The sequence below is a fragment of the Lepus europaeus genome, chromosome 10 (assembly GCF_033115175.1).
Source record: "Lepus europaeus isolate LE1 chromosome 10, mLepTim1.pri, whole genome shotgun sequence".
NCBI lineage: Eukaryota > Metazoa > Chordata > Mammalia > Lagomorpha > Leporidae > Lepus > Lepus europaeus.
In genome coordinates, this window is record NC_084836.1 from 39882994 (window position 1) to 39899388 (window position 16395).

At 41.5% G+C, this 16395-nt stretch overlaps 1 protein-coding gene across 1 annotated transcript in view; it reads left to right on the forward strand.

Annotated features, from left to right (window-relative positions):
• Positions 1-16395, forward strand: part of LIN7A (lin-7 homolog A, crumbs cell polarity complex component) — a 167487-nt gene that overhangs the window by 140519 nt on the left and 10573 nt on the right. Inside the window, exon 5 of the mRNA XM_062203159.1 lies at positions 15540-15758. Within this exon, the coding sequence (XP_062059143.1) occupies positions 15540-15758 (219 nt within the window). The remainder of the gene's footprint in view (positions 1-15539; positions 15759-16395) is intronic.

Genomic DNA, 16395 nt, shown 5'->3' on the forward strand with positions numbered 1-16395 from the left:
GTTATGTGGCAAATAACAATGTTACTTTCCTTGAGATAACACAGTATTATTTGGGGAAATAAGGGAGGGATCAATAAAAACTCGGCCAAAGAAGAAACCTAAAGCCAACTCATTTCATTCTTAGAAAAATTCCCAAGTCAACAGATTTATAACTCTCTGGGCTCTCCTCAATCAACATTGAGAGTGCTGCAGTTTTTCATCTTGGGAGCCGTTAGAGTTTGAAAAGGAAAAAATTAAACAGAAAGTATTTCATAATCTTTCTTCCCCATTCTCAGGTGAACACTATTCCATGAAAACATGGATTTATAGCATATCCACTGAAACATGAGTGACTTGTCAGGCCCTAGAATTGATATGCTGGCTCTGGTGCAGAAACAGCTGAGTGGGAGTGGAAAACTGGGCTTCAGCCAGTTAATGGCACCGAACAACCACCCAGCTACAATTGTCCAAAGTCTGGGTGGACAATTCCATTGAAATAGGGGGTTCTTCTTTTCTTTTCATTGGAAAAGCATAGAGACATGGTTCACTCCTCATAGGCCCTCAATAGTTGAAATTGGGCTGGGCCAGGCTGAAGCCAGGAGCCCAGAATTCAGGGTCTCCAACTTGGGTGGCCAGGGAGCTAACTAAGCTATCACCTGCTGCCTCCCAGGGGGCACATTAGCAAGCAGTAGGAATTGGAAGCACAACAGGGATGCAAACCCAGGCACTCCAGTGTGGGATGTGGGTGTCTCAAGTGGTGTCAATCATTGTGCCAAATGCCCGCCCTTATAATTGGGGTTTAGAAGCTCCCACACATCACACTAATATAATTTCTGAGCTAATTCAGCTAAAATCCCTTCGTTTCACCTGATTTACTCATGCAATTACAGTTGTAATTTTTTTTTCTCAAATGAATTCAAATACCATAAAAGCACTATGGCATAAAGCACTACTGAGACAAAATGGTTCTTTGTCCCTGCTTCTTCAGTTTGTTACAGAATGACCTTCTCTCTTATTTTCCTCATGATGATACTGGGCTATTATATTAAAAAATTATACAAGAAGTATGTGAATTCAGCCTTATAAAATTTTCAGATAATTCAGTTGAAAAGACTAAAATCAGATCAAAAGAAGTCACTGAAACCATTCTCCTTCATTGCATTCCAGTTCCTTCCTTCCAGGTCCCTGCAAAAACATTAATACAGTGGTACTCATCCAGACTTTTTCTTTACATTGAAGCACACACACACACGCACACACAAATTACTTGCTCAGCTATTTATTTTTAGATAGACACATGAAACAATGAAGAGCTGTGGCTAGAAGTCAGGATCTGGACACAGATTGGTTTTGCATTGGTAACATGACCATGAAGATTTACTTGACCTTTCTGTGTGTCAATTTCCTCATTTATAAAATTGAAATGACCACGCTACAGCCCTCACAGCCTTGTTATGGAGAGAACTGTGGATGCTTTTAAAGCACTTGGTGTGTAAAGCACTTAAGAGTACCTGATAGCAAATACTCAAAGAATGTGAACTAGTATTATTTTATAGGTTTTAAAATTACATAGATATTTTTATACATACTTAATATTCCTTGACTAGCTTCCTTGGTTACATGTGTATCTTAGAGTTCCTACATTTCTGGTATACAGGCTTTTGAAAAATCTACTGTATGGTATTTCATGATATGTTGATGCTATGATTAGTTTACCCATATCCTACTGATGGACTTTTTGTTTGTTTGTTTAGCTTCGCTATTGTGAATACTACTGAACAAAAATCTTCATGTGTATGAAAAAATACCTTGGTAGAGTAAATGCTGATGTCTGGCAAACCAAGTTAGGGGGTACAGACGTGTTCTCTTTAAATAGACACTACCAAGTTGCCCTCCCACCAATTTATGCTTTCACATTATATGAGAATATAAATTTCACCAAATCTTTAGCAATACATTATTCTTTTAACAAGTGAAAACTCTTTATCTCATTCTAGACTTTATCTGCATTTCTCTAATTAACAGTGAGGCTGAACATCTTTTCAACTGAGAACTTTTTAAGAGGGAGGGAGTGATTCATACAAGGAGCTACACATGTGCAATACAGAAGGGAGCCTCGTGTGCTTTGACATGCAGAGGTAGGGGACCTTTTTAATGCCAAGGACCATTTGGATTTGTAACATCATTCACAGGCCATGCAAAACTGCCAACCTAAAAATTAACCTACTAAGGAGTTACTGAATTTCAAGTCCCACCTGCAGTTGCCTTGGCAGGGCCAGACCAAATGGTTTCACAGGCCTTCTGTGGCCCTTGGGCCAGACTTCCCCCACTGCTGCAAAGAGAATTAGTACTGTTTGGGTTGAGCTTTGTATGGTGGGTGGGCCTTTACTGAAACACGACTGGAGGAAGGACATTCTAGTCTGAGAGAATAGAACTTAGATTATGGAAACGTGAACTTATAATGGAACGTAAAAGCATGATGTTGTTTTTATAATGAAGCATAATATTAGGAAGAGAGTGGGACCTGCTTATTCGTGGGAGCTGTTTTGTATGCTTTAGGGAATTTTCCATTTTCATGTCTAGAAAATGAGAAAACACGAGATAAAATACTCCCATTTGTTGGGTACATTCTGTTGCCCAGGTTGAGTATTTGGGACTTTACATGGGTAATTCAGTGAATCTGAAATGACTACCATTTTTTTATGACTTCTTTGAAGACATTTTATTTTAAAGATTTGTTTTTTTAGAAATTACAGAGAGAATTTGAAAGGCAGAATTACAGGGAGAGAGGGAGAGACAGAGAAGAGGTTTTCCATTTGCTGGTTCACTCCTCAAATGGCCATAATGGCCAAGACTGCGCCAGTTCAAAGCCAGGAGCCAGGAGCTTCTTCCAGGTCTCCCATGTGAGTGCAGGGGGCCAAGCACTTGGGCCATCTTCCACTACTTTTTGAAGCATGTTAGCAGGGAGTCTGATCACAAGTGGAGCAGCTGGGACTTGAATCAATGCTTATGTGGGATGCCAGCAACACAGGCGGGGCTTAACCTTCTATACCACAGCGTCAGCCCTGGTGGGGACATTAGTAACACTATTTTGGGAACTAAGCCTTACTGCAATGAAATAATTTTCCTACAACTATAAAATTTGGGCCTAGATTTTAAAGTCAGGTCTTCTACAGGTTATGTAAGCAAACAATGAATGAGTACTGTGCCCTGTTCCAGTTGTTGGGTAAAGCCATGGACACAACAAGCCCTCTGCCCTCAAGGTCAGAGTTTGCCAGAGCTGGACTCTGTACTCTCCGCTAGATATTAAACAAAGGCATGCAAAAACCAAATGCCTCTGCTTGAAATCTGGAGAAAAATTTAGACAAGAGAGAAGCTGAAATTTAATTTAAAATCCAGGCAAGAAATCCAAAGTAAGAGAGAAGAAAGAGCCATGATGGTACTTCCTGAATGAATATCAACCCACATTCACCCATGCAGGTTAATTAGGTGTGGGGTTGCAGAAAGAGATAAAGGTGTCCCCGGGGTGTCTAGATTGAGTGGCTGCATGACTAGTGATAGTAGGAAATGCAGGGGAGGGCTGAAAATAATCCAGGGGGATTCGAGCCAGTAAGAGCATTTAAATTAAGCAAAAAATCTCAGTATATATCAATGGTGGCAAATGCAAAGAATATTCTGTGGGTTTGCATTTAATTGGAAAAGACATTTGTATGCAGACTTGGAGAGATATTGGACAGTAAACCTGAAATAGCCTTTAAATTTTCATTCTTTCTCCTGCAAAAAGTCATCTGCAGTGTTGAGTATGCAATCAAATTAAACATTATGGCTATTATTAATGTTTTATTATTCATGGTACACAGCAACATAAATGTCCCTGCTGTTTGACACTTCACAAGATGCACACCTGACAGCCCCAGGCTCAGATAGCTTCTGCGTGTATTTGCTATGTTTCCTCCCCTTACACTTTACGTTAATTACTTGGGCTTCTACAATTCTAAAACAGGCTAGATCTTGAAGAAGAGTATCTTTTGATGAGTTTGGTTGAATAATTTCAGCAATCTGTTGTCTCGCTGACACACTTTAGAAAGCTATGAACTCTGGCCGGTGCCGTGGCTTAACAGGCTAATCCTCCACCTTGCAGCGCCTGCACACCGGGTTCTAGTCCTGGTCAGGGCGCCGGATTCTATCCCGGTTGGCCCTCTTCCAGGCCAGCTCTCTGCTATGGCCCGGGAAAGCAGTGGAGGATGGCCCAAGTCCTTGGGCCCTGCACCCGCATGGGAGACCAGGAGAAGCACCTGGCTCCTGGCTTCGGATCAGCGAGATGCGCCGGCCGCAGCAGCCATTGGAGGGTGAACCAACGGCAAAAAGGAAGACCTTTCTCTTTGTCTCTCTCTCTCTCACTATCCACTCTGGCTGTCAAAAAAAAAAAAAAAAAAGCTATGAACTCTGTGAATTTGCTAGAGTAAGATATGGAAGGAAAGAAGAAACACGATCCTATTTGACAGAATCCTCAAATATGTTCTCTGTTATTGCTGCATAAGACTGCTGTCATCTTGGGGAGGAGACAGGATACTGTGTGCCATGCTTAGGGGAGCAAGGTTTCTCCGAATTTTCTTACATTTAAGCCTTATTCTGGGTCACAGAATTAACCATAGCACCCTCCGGTTTCAGCCTGTCCCCATCGCAGTAGCAATCCATATGCCGTAAAAGTCAGTGGAGAGGGGGAGCAGGAATTTGGTGCATCCTATATCTGGAGTGCTGGGTGCAAGTCCTGGTTCCTCGATGTCCAATCCACCTTCCTGTTAACGTGCAGCCAGAGAGGCAGCAGGGTGATGGCTCAAGGACTTTGGTCCCTGCCACCCACATAGGAGATCCAAATGGAATTCTGGGCTCTTGGCTTCTTTTGGTCCAGTCTTGGTTGGTGCATGCATTTGAGGAATGAGCCAATAAACGGAAGATGAATCTCTCTCTTTGCTAGCTCTAGATCTCTATCTTTGCCATTCCATGAAATAAAATAAAATAAAATAATAAAATAAATCATTGGAGACTATATGAATGCTGGGCCTTGGTGTTTGCCCTCAGCTGTCTCAGCTCTGTGTAGGGGTGCAGCATTGCTTCATGAACATTGAAGAGCCCTCACTTCCATCTGGCAACTCCTTCTAAACCATCAGGACCATTCTAAACAAGGCAGGATCGTGTCTGGGATTCTGCAGTAGCCGAAGGAGATAATGTCTCATGTTACTAGGTCTGACTTTAGGGTCTTGGCAGAATTGCAAAGTGAGCAAGACAGACCTGGCTGCCCTCAAAATGTATTCTTTCAAATCCTTCTCTTCTCCATGTTCAGTAACCATGTGTTCAGTAACCTATCCTCTAATGAAAAACAGAACAAAACACAAAACTGCTTTCCCTTACATCCGCTGGAAATTCAAATTCCACAAGGGCTGTTGAATATAAACACAAAACCAAGGGAAGGCATTTGCTGTAACAGTTAAGAGGTTGCTTAGGATTTCAGCTTCCTGCTGACACATACCCCGGAGGGTCAGTCTTTGCAGCCCCTGTGAGAGACCTTGACTGAGTTCCTGGCTCTTGGCTTGACTTCAGCCTATCCCAGTCCCAGCTTTTGCAAGGCATCTGGGGTATGAGATAGCAAATGGGAGGCTCTCTCTCTCTCTCTCTCTCTCTCTCTCTCTGTCTCTCTCTCTCTCTCCTTTTCAAATAAAAACTAAAAATGAGTTTAAAAAATAAATGTTTATTGAATATACCATCTATCAGACAGTATTATGCACTCTTTTTAAATATTTATTTTTACTTCTCCAAAAGGCAGAAGAAGACAGAGAGAGAGAATCTTCTCTTGGCTGGTTCATTACCCAAATGGCCTCAACAGCCAGTTCTGGGCCAGTTGAAACCCAGGAGCCAGGAACTCTATCTCAGTCTCCCAGATGGATGGCAGGGGCCCAAGTACTGGAGCCAACATCTGGTGCCCCTCAGGGTGCACATTAGCAAAAAGCTGGATCAGAAGCAGAGGCGAGATTCCATCCGAGACACTCCTGTATGGAACATGGGCATCCCAAGGGGTGACTTCACCTGCTGGGCCACAGGCCTGCTCCTATGATGCACTCTCTGAGCTCTCCAACATCTTCCTGAATCTTAAAAGGGAGCCCATCTGCCTCAGCTTTTTGGGACTAAGGCATATCCTAGGATTTTTAGTGCTAAAGCTTTAGCAGTTTCCATGTGGAAATTGAGGCATGTGGAGGAGAGATCACTTTCTAAATCACACATTACCCTGTGTATTGTCTAATATTCAACCCACATTGTCCTGAACCCATTCCCTGGTCTTTTTAGTGAGTGGCTTGGTTCTGCTACAAGTGTGGTGGTTTGATTAAGGAGTCACATTAAATTTTAGTGACTAAGGTGTATTTGTATTCTTAAATGGAGCTTGTAATCGTATTGGGTATCAAGGATGTGTTTGGGGAGCAGGAAGGTGATCCTCATCCCCTCAACCCCTGCTGCTAAAGCTGCACGGGAAGCAAATATGGGAACCCAGTGACCTTGGCACTCCAGCTTAGGAGAGTTTACGGGAGGCGCTGCTCTCTGAAGAGCAGGTATCAGGAATGCCTTGGGTTCTAAGACGTGGGACAGGCACAAAATGCATTTCAGAAGCACAAATCAGGGTGAATCATGGCTGGAAGATCTCCATGTCATTTCAGTGGCCTACGGGAAGCCTACCGCTTTACCATTAACAGACATAGGTGGGTGTTGTGGTACAGCAGGTTAGGTTACTCCTTGGATGCCTGCATCCCACATTGCAGTGCCTGGTTCCAGTCCCTGCTACCCTGCTCTAAATCCAGCTTCCTGCTAATGCCCATCTTGAGAGGTAGCAGATGATGGTTTACATCCTTTAGTCCCTATCACCCACGTCGGGCATCCAAATGGAGTTCCAGGCTCCGGATTTTGGCCTGGTCCCAGCCCTGGCTGTTGTAGATACTTGGGGAGTGAAACAGTGGATGGGAGGTCTCTCTCTCTCTCTCTCTCTCTCTCTCTCTCTTGCTTTGCTTTTCAAATAAATAAATATATTTTTTATTTTTTTTATTTTTTTTGACAGGCAGAGTGGACAGTAGAGGGAGACAGAGAGAAAGGTCTTCCTTTTGCCATTGGTTCACCCTCCAATAAATATTTTTAAAAATTTAACAGACTCATTTAAAGATTATTTTCTAGAAATATTTTTCTAGGCAACTTTATTTGGTTTTCACACTTCTAGCGCTCACATCTGTGCTCCGAGATGGCTGTATGTGTGGATGCAGGCATTCCTGTGTGCACACGTGCTTGTTTCATCTTCACTACCACAACCCTCAGCAGTTTTTTTTTTTTTTTCTCCTTTTGGTGCCAGAACAAGAATTGAGCAGAGTTACCATAAAGCATTGCAGCTCGGATGTAGTTGCTGCCTTTTTTCCAGTTTTAATCCCCAGATCTGAAAGGTGGGCTGAGATCAACCAAATGTTAGAGTGGTGAATGTCTGATTTCTGACATGGGATTTTTTTCAAAGGCTTTTGCTCAATTTGGGCTTTCTCTCCCCTGAGCCTACTGCTAATGTACTGTATTCTCGACTTTCATGGTTAAAAAATTTTTATATTTATTACTGCTCTCACAGGATGAAAGTATATATAATTATATACACTTTTACCCCCCATTAACCTCCTTGCTCTCTTGTAGTGTTGGGTGATTTGATGATTTTCCTCTCTCAATCCCTCACGTTATGCATGTGCCTATCAAGTGAACCTCTTGCACACTCCTTTCCCTAGCAAAGGATGACAATGGGGAGGGAAGAGTTTTTCATGAATAACTAATGACCACCGTCAATTAGCATATCAATTGTATGTATGGAAATGATGCTACTAAATTATTTGAGGGTGATTAAAAGCAATGGATTCACCTAAGTAGTTCTAAACATTGATCCAACAGGCCCCGTAGACTGTTAATTCATTTAGTAAACTTTTGCTTCGTGGATTGTGTAAAGGAAGCTTCCACACACTCCGAAAGCAAAGTCAGATTTTGGTGCTGCTATTATTGCCCTTAAGGGCCTGAAACCCAGCAGCCAGATTGTCACGGAGGAGGAAGCAGATGGACAAAGAGCTAAGATGTGTTGGATCTTTCCTAAGTGCCAGGCGCCCTTCCAGATGCCTTGTATATGGCAGGCACGCCCTTGACGCCAATTTTACAGATGAGAAAATTGAGGTTTAGATCTCAAGAACCGTGTCTGGAGTCACAGAGCTGGTAAGTGAAGCAGCTCAAATTCAGACCCAGGCAGTCCTTGCTCCTTAGCCTAGCAGAAAACACAGTTTTTAAAAATATGTTTTCTTCATGAACACAGTACTTACTGAGCATCTAAGAGATGCTAGGCACAGAGACAGATCTGTGAAGACTCCTGCCCTTGGACAACGGGAAGGCAGCAGAACGATTGTAAACTGATAAATTATAGTGCACCGAGATAGATATTAGCATGTAGGCAGGAACAAAGTACTATGGGTGAGCATTAGCATATTGTTTCCAAGGGATAAATGCGGTACTTTTTATACACTTGTCACTTTTATTAAGCAAAAGAGAATACATTTAGAACAGGAAAATTAACAGAGTTGAGAAAGGGAAGGATCAAAGAATCACACCATTCTTTTCTGAGTATTCCCTGTGTATTGTCCCATGCTCAGAGATACTCTTTTCTTAACTAAATAGCTAATCAACATAGCTTTTTTTTTTTTTTCCTAATGACCAAAAATGCTGATGATAAAGCAGCCACAGTCAGGGAAAATTACATAATTTCCATCATCTGACCAGGCCCTTCTCCTGTAGTAATGCAGTAGAAAAGCCCTTGAGGAGGCGTTTACTGGTTGGGTTAGGTATGGTCTGGAGTTGTGTGTCCAAACACTCATCTGCATGGCAGTGGCTGGCTGCTGGGCCAGTTTTATAGATAGTCACCTATTCAATATGGATCATATAACTGTAGATTTTGATACAGCAAGTCTAGGAATAGCCTAGGTCTCTGCATTTAAAATGGGCCTAAGTTGCTTCTGTGTACATCCAGGTTTAAGAAGGACTGATCTGGTGCCGGCGTTGTGCACACTGGGTTAAACCTCTGCTTACAACACTAGCATCCCATATCTGAGTGCCAGTGCGAGTCCTGGATGCTCCACTTCCAATCCATCTCCCTGCTAGTGCGCCTGGTATGGCAGTGGATGATGGCCAAAGAGGCAGTGGGTGATGGACCCTGCCACCCACTTGGGAGATTAGGATGGAGTTCCGGGCTCCTGGCTTTCACTGTTGTAGATATTTATGAAACGAACCATCAAGTGGAAGCCTTCTCTTGCTCTCTTTCTCTCTCTCTCCCTCTCCCTCTCTTTCTGGCACTCTGTCTTTCAAATAAATAAATAACCATTATCTGGGGTCAGCATTGTGGTACAACAAGTTAAGTTGCTGCCTGCAATGCCCCAGCATCCCATGTTAGTACCCCTTAAAGTCCCAGCTGCTGCACTTCCAGTCTGGCTCCCTGCTAATGTGCCTGGGAGAGCAGTGGAAGATGGTTCAATGACTTCAGTCCCTGCCACCCAAGTGGGAGACCCAGTTGGAGTTCCAGGTTCCTTGCTTTGGCCTGGCCCAACACCAGCTGTTGTAGCCATAGTGAACCTGAACCAGCAGATGGAAGATCTCTTTCTCTGTCTCTCCTTCACTCTCTATCTGTAACTCTGCCTTTCAAATAAGTAAGTAAGTAAGTAAATAAATAAATAATGTTTTAAAAAAAGAACTACTTATCCAAAGGCACTATGAATAGGAAAGCTACTTCTTACTTTATTATTTGTTTAAGGCTCTTGGTTGATAGATAAGAACTTTAATCTCTGGAAACACATCTCAGTTTAGTTTGCTCTCTTCTGCTTACTACCTGGGTTCCTAGGACAAATTTCTTAACATTTCCATTACTTTTTTTATAGCTGTGTTGTGAGGGTTAGATATACTGCAAACACAGTGACTATCACTGTCTGATAAACACTCTCAATAAATGTTAGAGTCTACATACACACACTTTTCATACACATATTTATATGTATTAAAAAACTCTTAAAATAATATTAAAATACCTGAATAGGAAAAAAAAAACCAATTGCTATGACAACAAAATGAACAATCACTGTTCTTTGTGGGAAAGGAGTAGATGCTTGGCCACATGGAGAGTTTTCAAAGGTGAGAATCAGCCCTCTAAGGAGCTCTCTGGGTAAGCAGCCTCCTGTGCTCCCTCACTGGCCAGCTCACACCTGTTAGCTAAGAGTTGGCAGTCGTTTCTCTGTCACTGTTGTTCTCATCCTGTGGCCTATGTTTCACTTCTGGATTGGTGATCTAGAAGAGTAGCATGTGGTGGTTGAAGAAGCCGTCCTCAAGTACAGTGAGTTCTAATCCAGCCTGCAGCTAACTCACTGATAAAATGGAGTAGGTCACAGCCATTCATGGTTTCTGTTTCCTTTTTTTTTTTCCTTTTATTTGAAAGGCAGAGTTACCGAAAGGGAGACAGAGAGAGAGAGAGGAACCCTGCATCCACTTGTTCACTCCCCAAATACTCCCAATAGCCAGGGCTGGGCCAAGCCAAAGCTAGGAGCCTGGAACTCTATCCATGTCTCCATGTGTGGAAGGTGCCCATATACTCAGGCCATCATCTTCTGTTTTCCTTGGGCATATTAGCAGGGAGCTGGATCCGAAGTAGAACAGTCATGACTCAAACCAACGCTCATATGAGATGCCATAGTTGCAGGCACAGCTTAATGCACTACACCACACTGCAGCCCCTCTTTATGTTTTAAGATGTTAGTAGGTAAATGAGTTTGTATCCAACAGTCTTTTCAAGTCCAATGGTGTGAATTTATGAGCTACGTAATTGCATGGAGGTATTATAGCCTAATACCTTTGATAGCCTTTAACCTCTGATAACATCATTTGGCCCTTTAACCAAAGGAATGTCTGATGTAACCTAGAAGCCTAAGCATAAAACTGACTCCACATTTGCTTACTATAACCAATAATCTAATAATCTGACTCTTGGCTGTCCAGCAAAGCATTTATTTAGGCAACTTGCCTATCAGCAAACTGGATCAATATGATATCCTTATAATCCCCATAGGGAAACACCTGCAGAAAGGCCTATTTGGCGATTGATGTTGCAGGGCTCCTTCTTAGAGCCTCCATCTAAGGACTAGCCCATGTCCTCCATTTAAGGACTAGTCCGGGTCAAGATTGAACTCTGTCACAGGGTGGGAGGAACACAAGTCATGAGATGTAGATATGCAGTGCACTCCAGGTTGTCTCATGTAAGAGAGGATTCTTAACTAGGAAATTGACCATACCAGAAATTGCAGCCATTGTGCTATCTCACAATTTGTGAAAATAGAAGAACTACTGAAAAATCAGAATGCAGCCATGTTTAAAGTTTGGCTCATTTGCAACACACACTGATTTGCTAACCCCATCAAATTATCTAACCTTAAAGTCTCCTAGAGCTTAAACTACATGAGATCGCCAATGAAACAAGGATGCATCTGGCTACTCGCTGAGCCTTTCTCCCCCACATTTCTGAATGAAAGTAAATTCCTTGTTATATTAACATTAAAGAAGATCCAATTCTTATGATTTGATGAGTTGAGCATTTTGTTAGCCTATATTTATGAATTTTGGAAACTAGTAAAAATATTGAAACTCTCCTTCCCATACTGACTTTTACATGTATTTCTTAAAAATTTAACAACAGAAGGAAATATTTTCAGGACAGAAACGTCCATTTTTCCTAGAGCAATTTAATTTATTTCCATGAACATTCATGGTCAACGGAGGCACAGCTACAGGGTAGGTAGAGTTTTTCTTTTTATCCTTTGGTATTGCATTTTCTTTGGTCACAGTATTTTCTGGATATCTAGTATGACCTTGTAACTTCCTCACCACACTTCATGTGCTTTAGTAAAATCCAGCTGTTACCAGGCGTCCATAGGAAAGCCTTGCTAAATGAATTCATGCGAAGGGCTTTCTCAAATCACAATGCATAAAACAAAACCCTCAAAGCCAAAGGATGAAACGTAAACATACAGAACTCCACCTTCTAAATGGGCTTTAAAATCAGAAGGCTTCCTTGGTCTTCTCAAATTAACCCAAGAGCCACATTCTCATCTTTGCGAAAAGCCATTGCAGGTTTTCAATCATTGCTCAAACTGGAACTAATCATTGTACAGGACAATCCCGCAGTCAGGAAGATGTGTTCAAGTCTAAACAGTTTTGATAAAAACAGCTTGCTTAACTGTTTACAAATAATCTATAACATCTCAAAACATGTTTTAAGTATTTAGCTAGAAATGAAGCATACTTTCATTAAAAGTGAGAAGTAGACTGAGTCAAAGCGGGAACAGATGATAAACTTCAGGGCTGAAGAAATATAACAAATGTCGACACATCAACATGTACACCCTAACTTAGATCTTCTGCTCTCCTTTTATTCAGAATTCCAGGGAAATATGATGTATTTTTTTGGTTTTTTTAAGAGGGAAATAAAAAAGAAACAGAGAGAGAGAAAAAAAAGAGGGAGAGAGGGAAGAAAAATTGCCTTATTCCTATTAAAATGTTATATTGAGGACTAAAATCATTTCAGAGTTAAATAAAAGTTGAAAGACACAAGCATATACTCTCAAAGTATTAGTAAAGTAAACAAAGCCAGTGGGAAAAGAGAGCTACCCACAGTGATGCTCCAGACAAAAGTTAAAACTTTCTTCTAAAAACAAACAAAACAAAGTGCAGGAGCATTTGAAATAAAAAATTACAAGCATGCTTATATTTCTTCAAATCTCTCTCTCAAATCCACCTCAAGTTTCTGTTATGTTTCTTAATTAATGCCATTTGTATTATTTTAATCAAGTGTTTTCACTGCTAGAAATGAAGTCTGGTGCCACGTGATGCCTCTGTACCCAGGTGGGGAAGACAAAGAGGAAGGTAGACAGTCAAGTCAAGAGACCTGTTGGCCCTCTGATCCGTAACGAGTGAAAATATGTGCCATCTTCCAAGCCAGATAAAGCACCACAGCCAGAATGTCTCCACTTGACCCTGGAGTCTGCTCGTTTTGAATTGCTAACTGCGTGGGAGAGAGCAGAGCTGGGGCGGAGAGGATGGCCTTGGTAGCTGTGCAGAGCCGCTCTGTGGCGTGCCGTTTTCTCTCAACTCTCCAGCCCTGTGACAGAGCCTGACAGCCCCAGGCTTCCGTCCCCACAGCCTTCCTGTGGCAGCTCTGAACTGCAGAGACAGAACCTAAACTGGCTAATGGGCCCCTCAAGGGCTGGCCTTGAATCTCCAGTCCTATTAAATGAAAGCAAATAGAAAAGCCAAAAAAGGAGTCTGGAGCCTAGCTATCTGGCCCAGAAAACGGGTGGACCATTGTTGTTAAAACATGGGAACTTGGGAGTATCGATATTAAAAAAAAAAAAAAAATGGAGAAAGGTATGGGCAACCAAATCAGCGGATTTTTCATCTTAAAGGAAAATGGCATATGGTAACCAGTCCTCTTGGGATGAATTGGGAGGAAATTATAAGCACACTGAAAATAAAGTTGATATTATAAAACATTGTCAAAGTCCTCCTGTCTTTCATGTTCTTGCAAAGAATTTAGCAGAATATAACTAGCAGAATGAATGCTTAGTAACAATGTTGAGTGACCAAGTTGACAATCAAATGAAGAATTTAAAGAGTGATTTCATCATCAAACATGCTTATTTTCACTCTATCCCAAGGTTGTGTATAACACCTTGCTCTTTACTTAACCCAGACGCAATGAAAGATGTCAGTTGACCTCCAGGGCTCATCTCATCACATTCATTTCATAATCCCTAATTTTTTGCCCAGCACTCAAACAAATGACAAGTGGCACTCTAATAGGCTAGCATTGATATCGCATTGCTGAATTCAAGCTTTTCTTATTCTCACTTTTTGAACAAATGATGGAATTGAATTCAGTCCCTTCAAGTCTCCAAATTTGTATGCTAGTACCGACTATGCATCTTAAGATGTAACTGAAGGGTGCTTCAGCTAACTTTACTTTTCTGTAATTCAGTTTAATCTCCATCTAGAGTCTCCCTCCACCCGCCTTGAGGGAGGACTTCTCGCCACTCGGTACCCCTTGTTGTTCTGGTAGTCTTTAAGGCAGTCTCATTCCCCATATATCACATAGCCCTCGTCTCTCTGGACTTCTCCTGTGAAGCCAGGCCAATAGGCCTTTGCACGTTGATCCCATAAAAGGAAGGGGACAGCGAGATCCAGGTACAGGTTTGGCAAGAGATGAGTTCTCCTTCTTTTTCAGGTTCCTGTAAAGTCTGATTACAACTTTCTTCCTTTTTGCTTTTCCATCACTCAAACCCACAGAACCTTTACAGGATTGGCAAAGAATCAGCTTTGTGTTCACTCACAGTAAAACATAGGTTCCCCAACCACTGGCTATTTCATGACTGTTTTGAAACTCGAAGGTCAAGAATGAATTTTCTTTTCTTTCTGTTTAATCACATCTACCTTATAAGTATGTATGTATAGCTGATTATATCCTATTTAAATGTCTATTTTTTATTAGCTTTCTCTTCATGTCACTTGCTCGTTTTACTTACATCTTTATTGAATTGTAAGAGGATTTCATATGAAGAATATTAACAAATTGATTGTCATTCATGAAAGGAATTTTCTTATTTATTATTTGCCCTTCTTTGGGTTTTATAGTTTGATTAGTGTTTGTGAAAATGTACATTTATAAATATGATTTTGTGAACTTTCCCTTCCCTTGGTATTTTTATTTAAGAATTCCTTTTCTGTTGTAAGATAATGAACATTTACTTTTGCTTTATTTTAATTATCCCATGTTTCTTTGCAAACTAATTTTTTTACACAATACATATTTAACATAAAGTATGAGATTGGGCTTGGGCAGCCCATTATTCTGTATTATTTATCATTTGCTCTCAGGATCATTATTTAGTAGTCTTCCCCTTGCGTCTCAATTCTACATTTATCACGATAAAGGTTTGCCTATGGTTGATCACCATCTAGATTCTGGTAGGTTTTACTATCTCCTATCTCTTACTATCCTAGTAAAACACTATTGTAATCATTGTAGATTCTTAATAAACTACAAAATCTGATAGGACAAGTCTTCCTTTTCACTATTTTTAATGTTTTCAAAATTATCTTGACTGGTACACTTACCCTTCCAGACGAAATTTAGAAACTTCAATTTACATGTTAGCGTTATCATCAAGGACCTCACTGTGTGCCATCCCTCTAACTCCAAGTCCCATCCAATCCATTCTGTACCCAGGTGCAACTTTACCCTGCTTATAGTCTGGCTACGGATGTAATAAATAGTAATAAATAATAATAGCATTAGACTCCATTTGCTGTACTTCCTGAAATTTCACCTCTGGGTCTTGAACATGATAACCAACTTCAGAATTGTTTCTTTGGGGGTAAGAACACTGAAGCTTCCCCTTTAAGAGATGTCACTGTCTTTTCAGAGCGTGGAAGGGGAACATCACGAGAAAGCTGTGGAACTGCTCAAAGCCGCTAAGGACAGCGTCAAGCTCGTGGTCCGATACACCCCAAAGGTCCTGGAGGAAATGGAGGCCCGCTTTGAGAAACTGCGGACGGCGCGGCGTCGGCAGCAGCAGCAGCTGCTCATCCAGCAGCAGCAACAGCAGCAGCAGCAGCAAACGCAGCAGAACCATATGTCATAGGTGAGAAGTGCCTTCTGCAAGGGGGAAGGCCTTTACCGATCAAGGATATATTTTTTAATCATAGTTCCTTAGACAGCCAAAGTAAAACGAATTGTTGAATTACGTGTAATCACCCAAAGGAAGTCAACTAAACAAAAGACAATATTCTCAAAATGTGCAAGCAAGAGAGTGTATGCGTCTGCCATGCGGTCATCTTCTCCACAGGTGTGAGGTGTTTTGGAAAACAGCATGCATTCTCTAGGGATCCTTTCATCCAAATTAGGACAATGCAGCCTCTGTGCTCATCCAGAGCTTCGAGGGTGAGCTGGATTCCAGGCCCCACTCACCCGCGTTGTAGAATGGGCTTTGCACGGCGTTACACCGTGCGACCCAGTGCGGACCCTGGGAGAAGCTTCCTTAGCACATGGAGATCGCAGTTTATTAGGAAAAGGCCCCACTGCAAAGAACGTCAGCAAGATCCGGCTGGTGGCCGTGTTCTTAGAGATTTTGGAGCTCTTACTAAGTGCTCATTTAAAATGTGTCTAAGATGCCCCTGTCTTTTTCTAAATTCCTCCTGGTGACAAAGAGTATTAAATCAGCTTTTTGCTATACGTTTTCAGGAAAAATATGTTAATATCAAGTCACTATGTTTGAATTG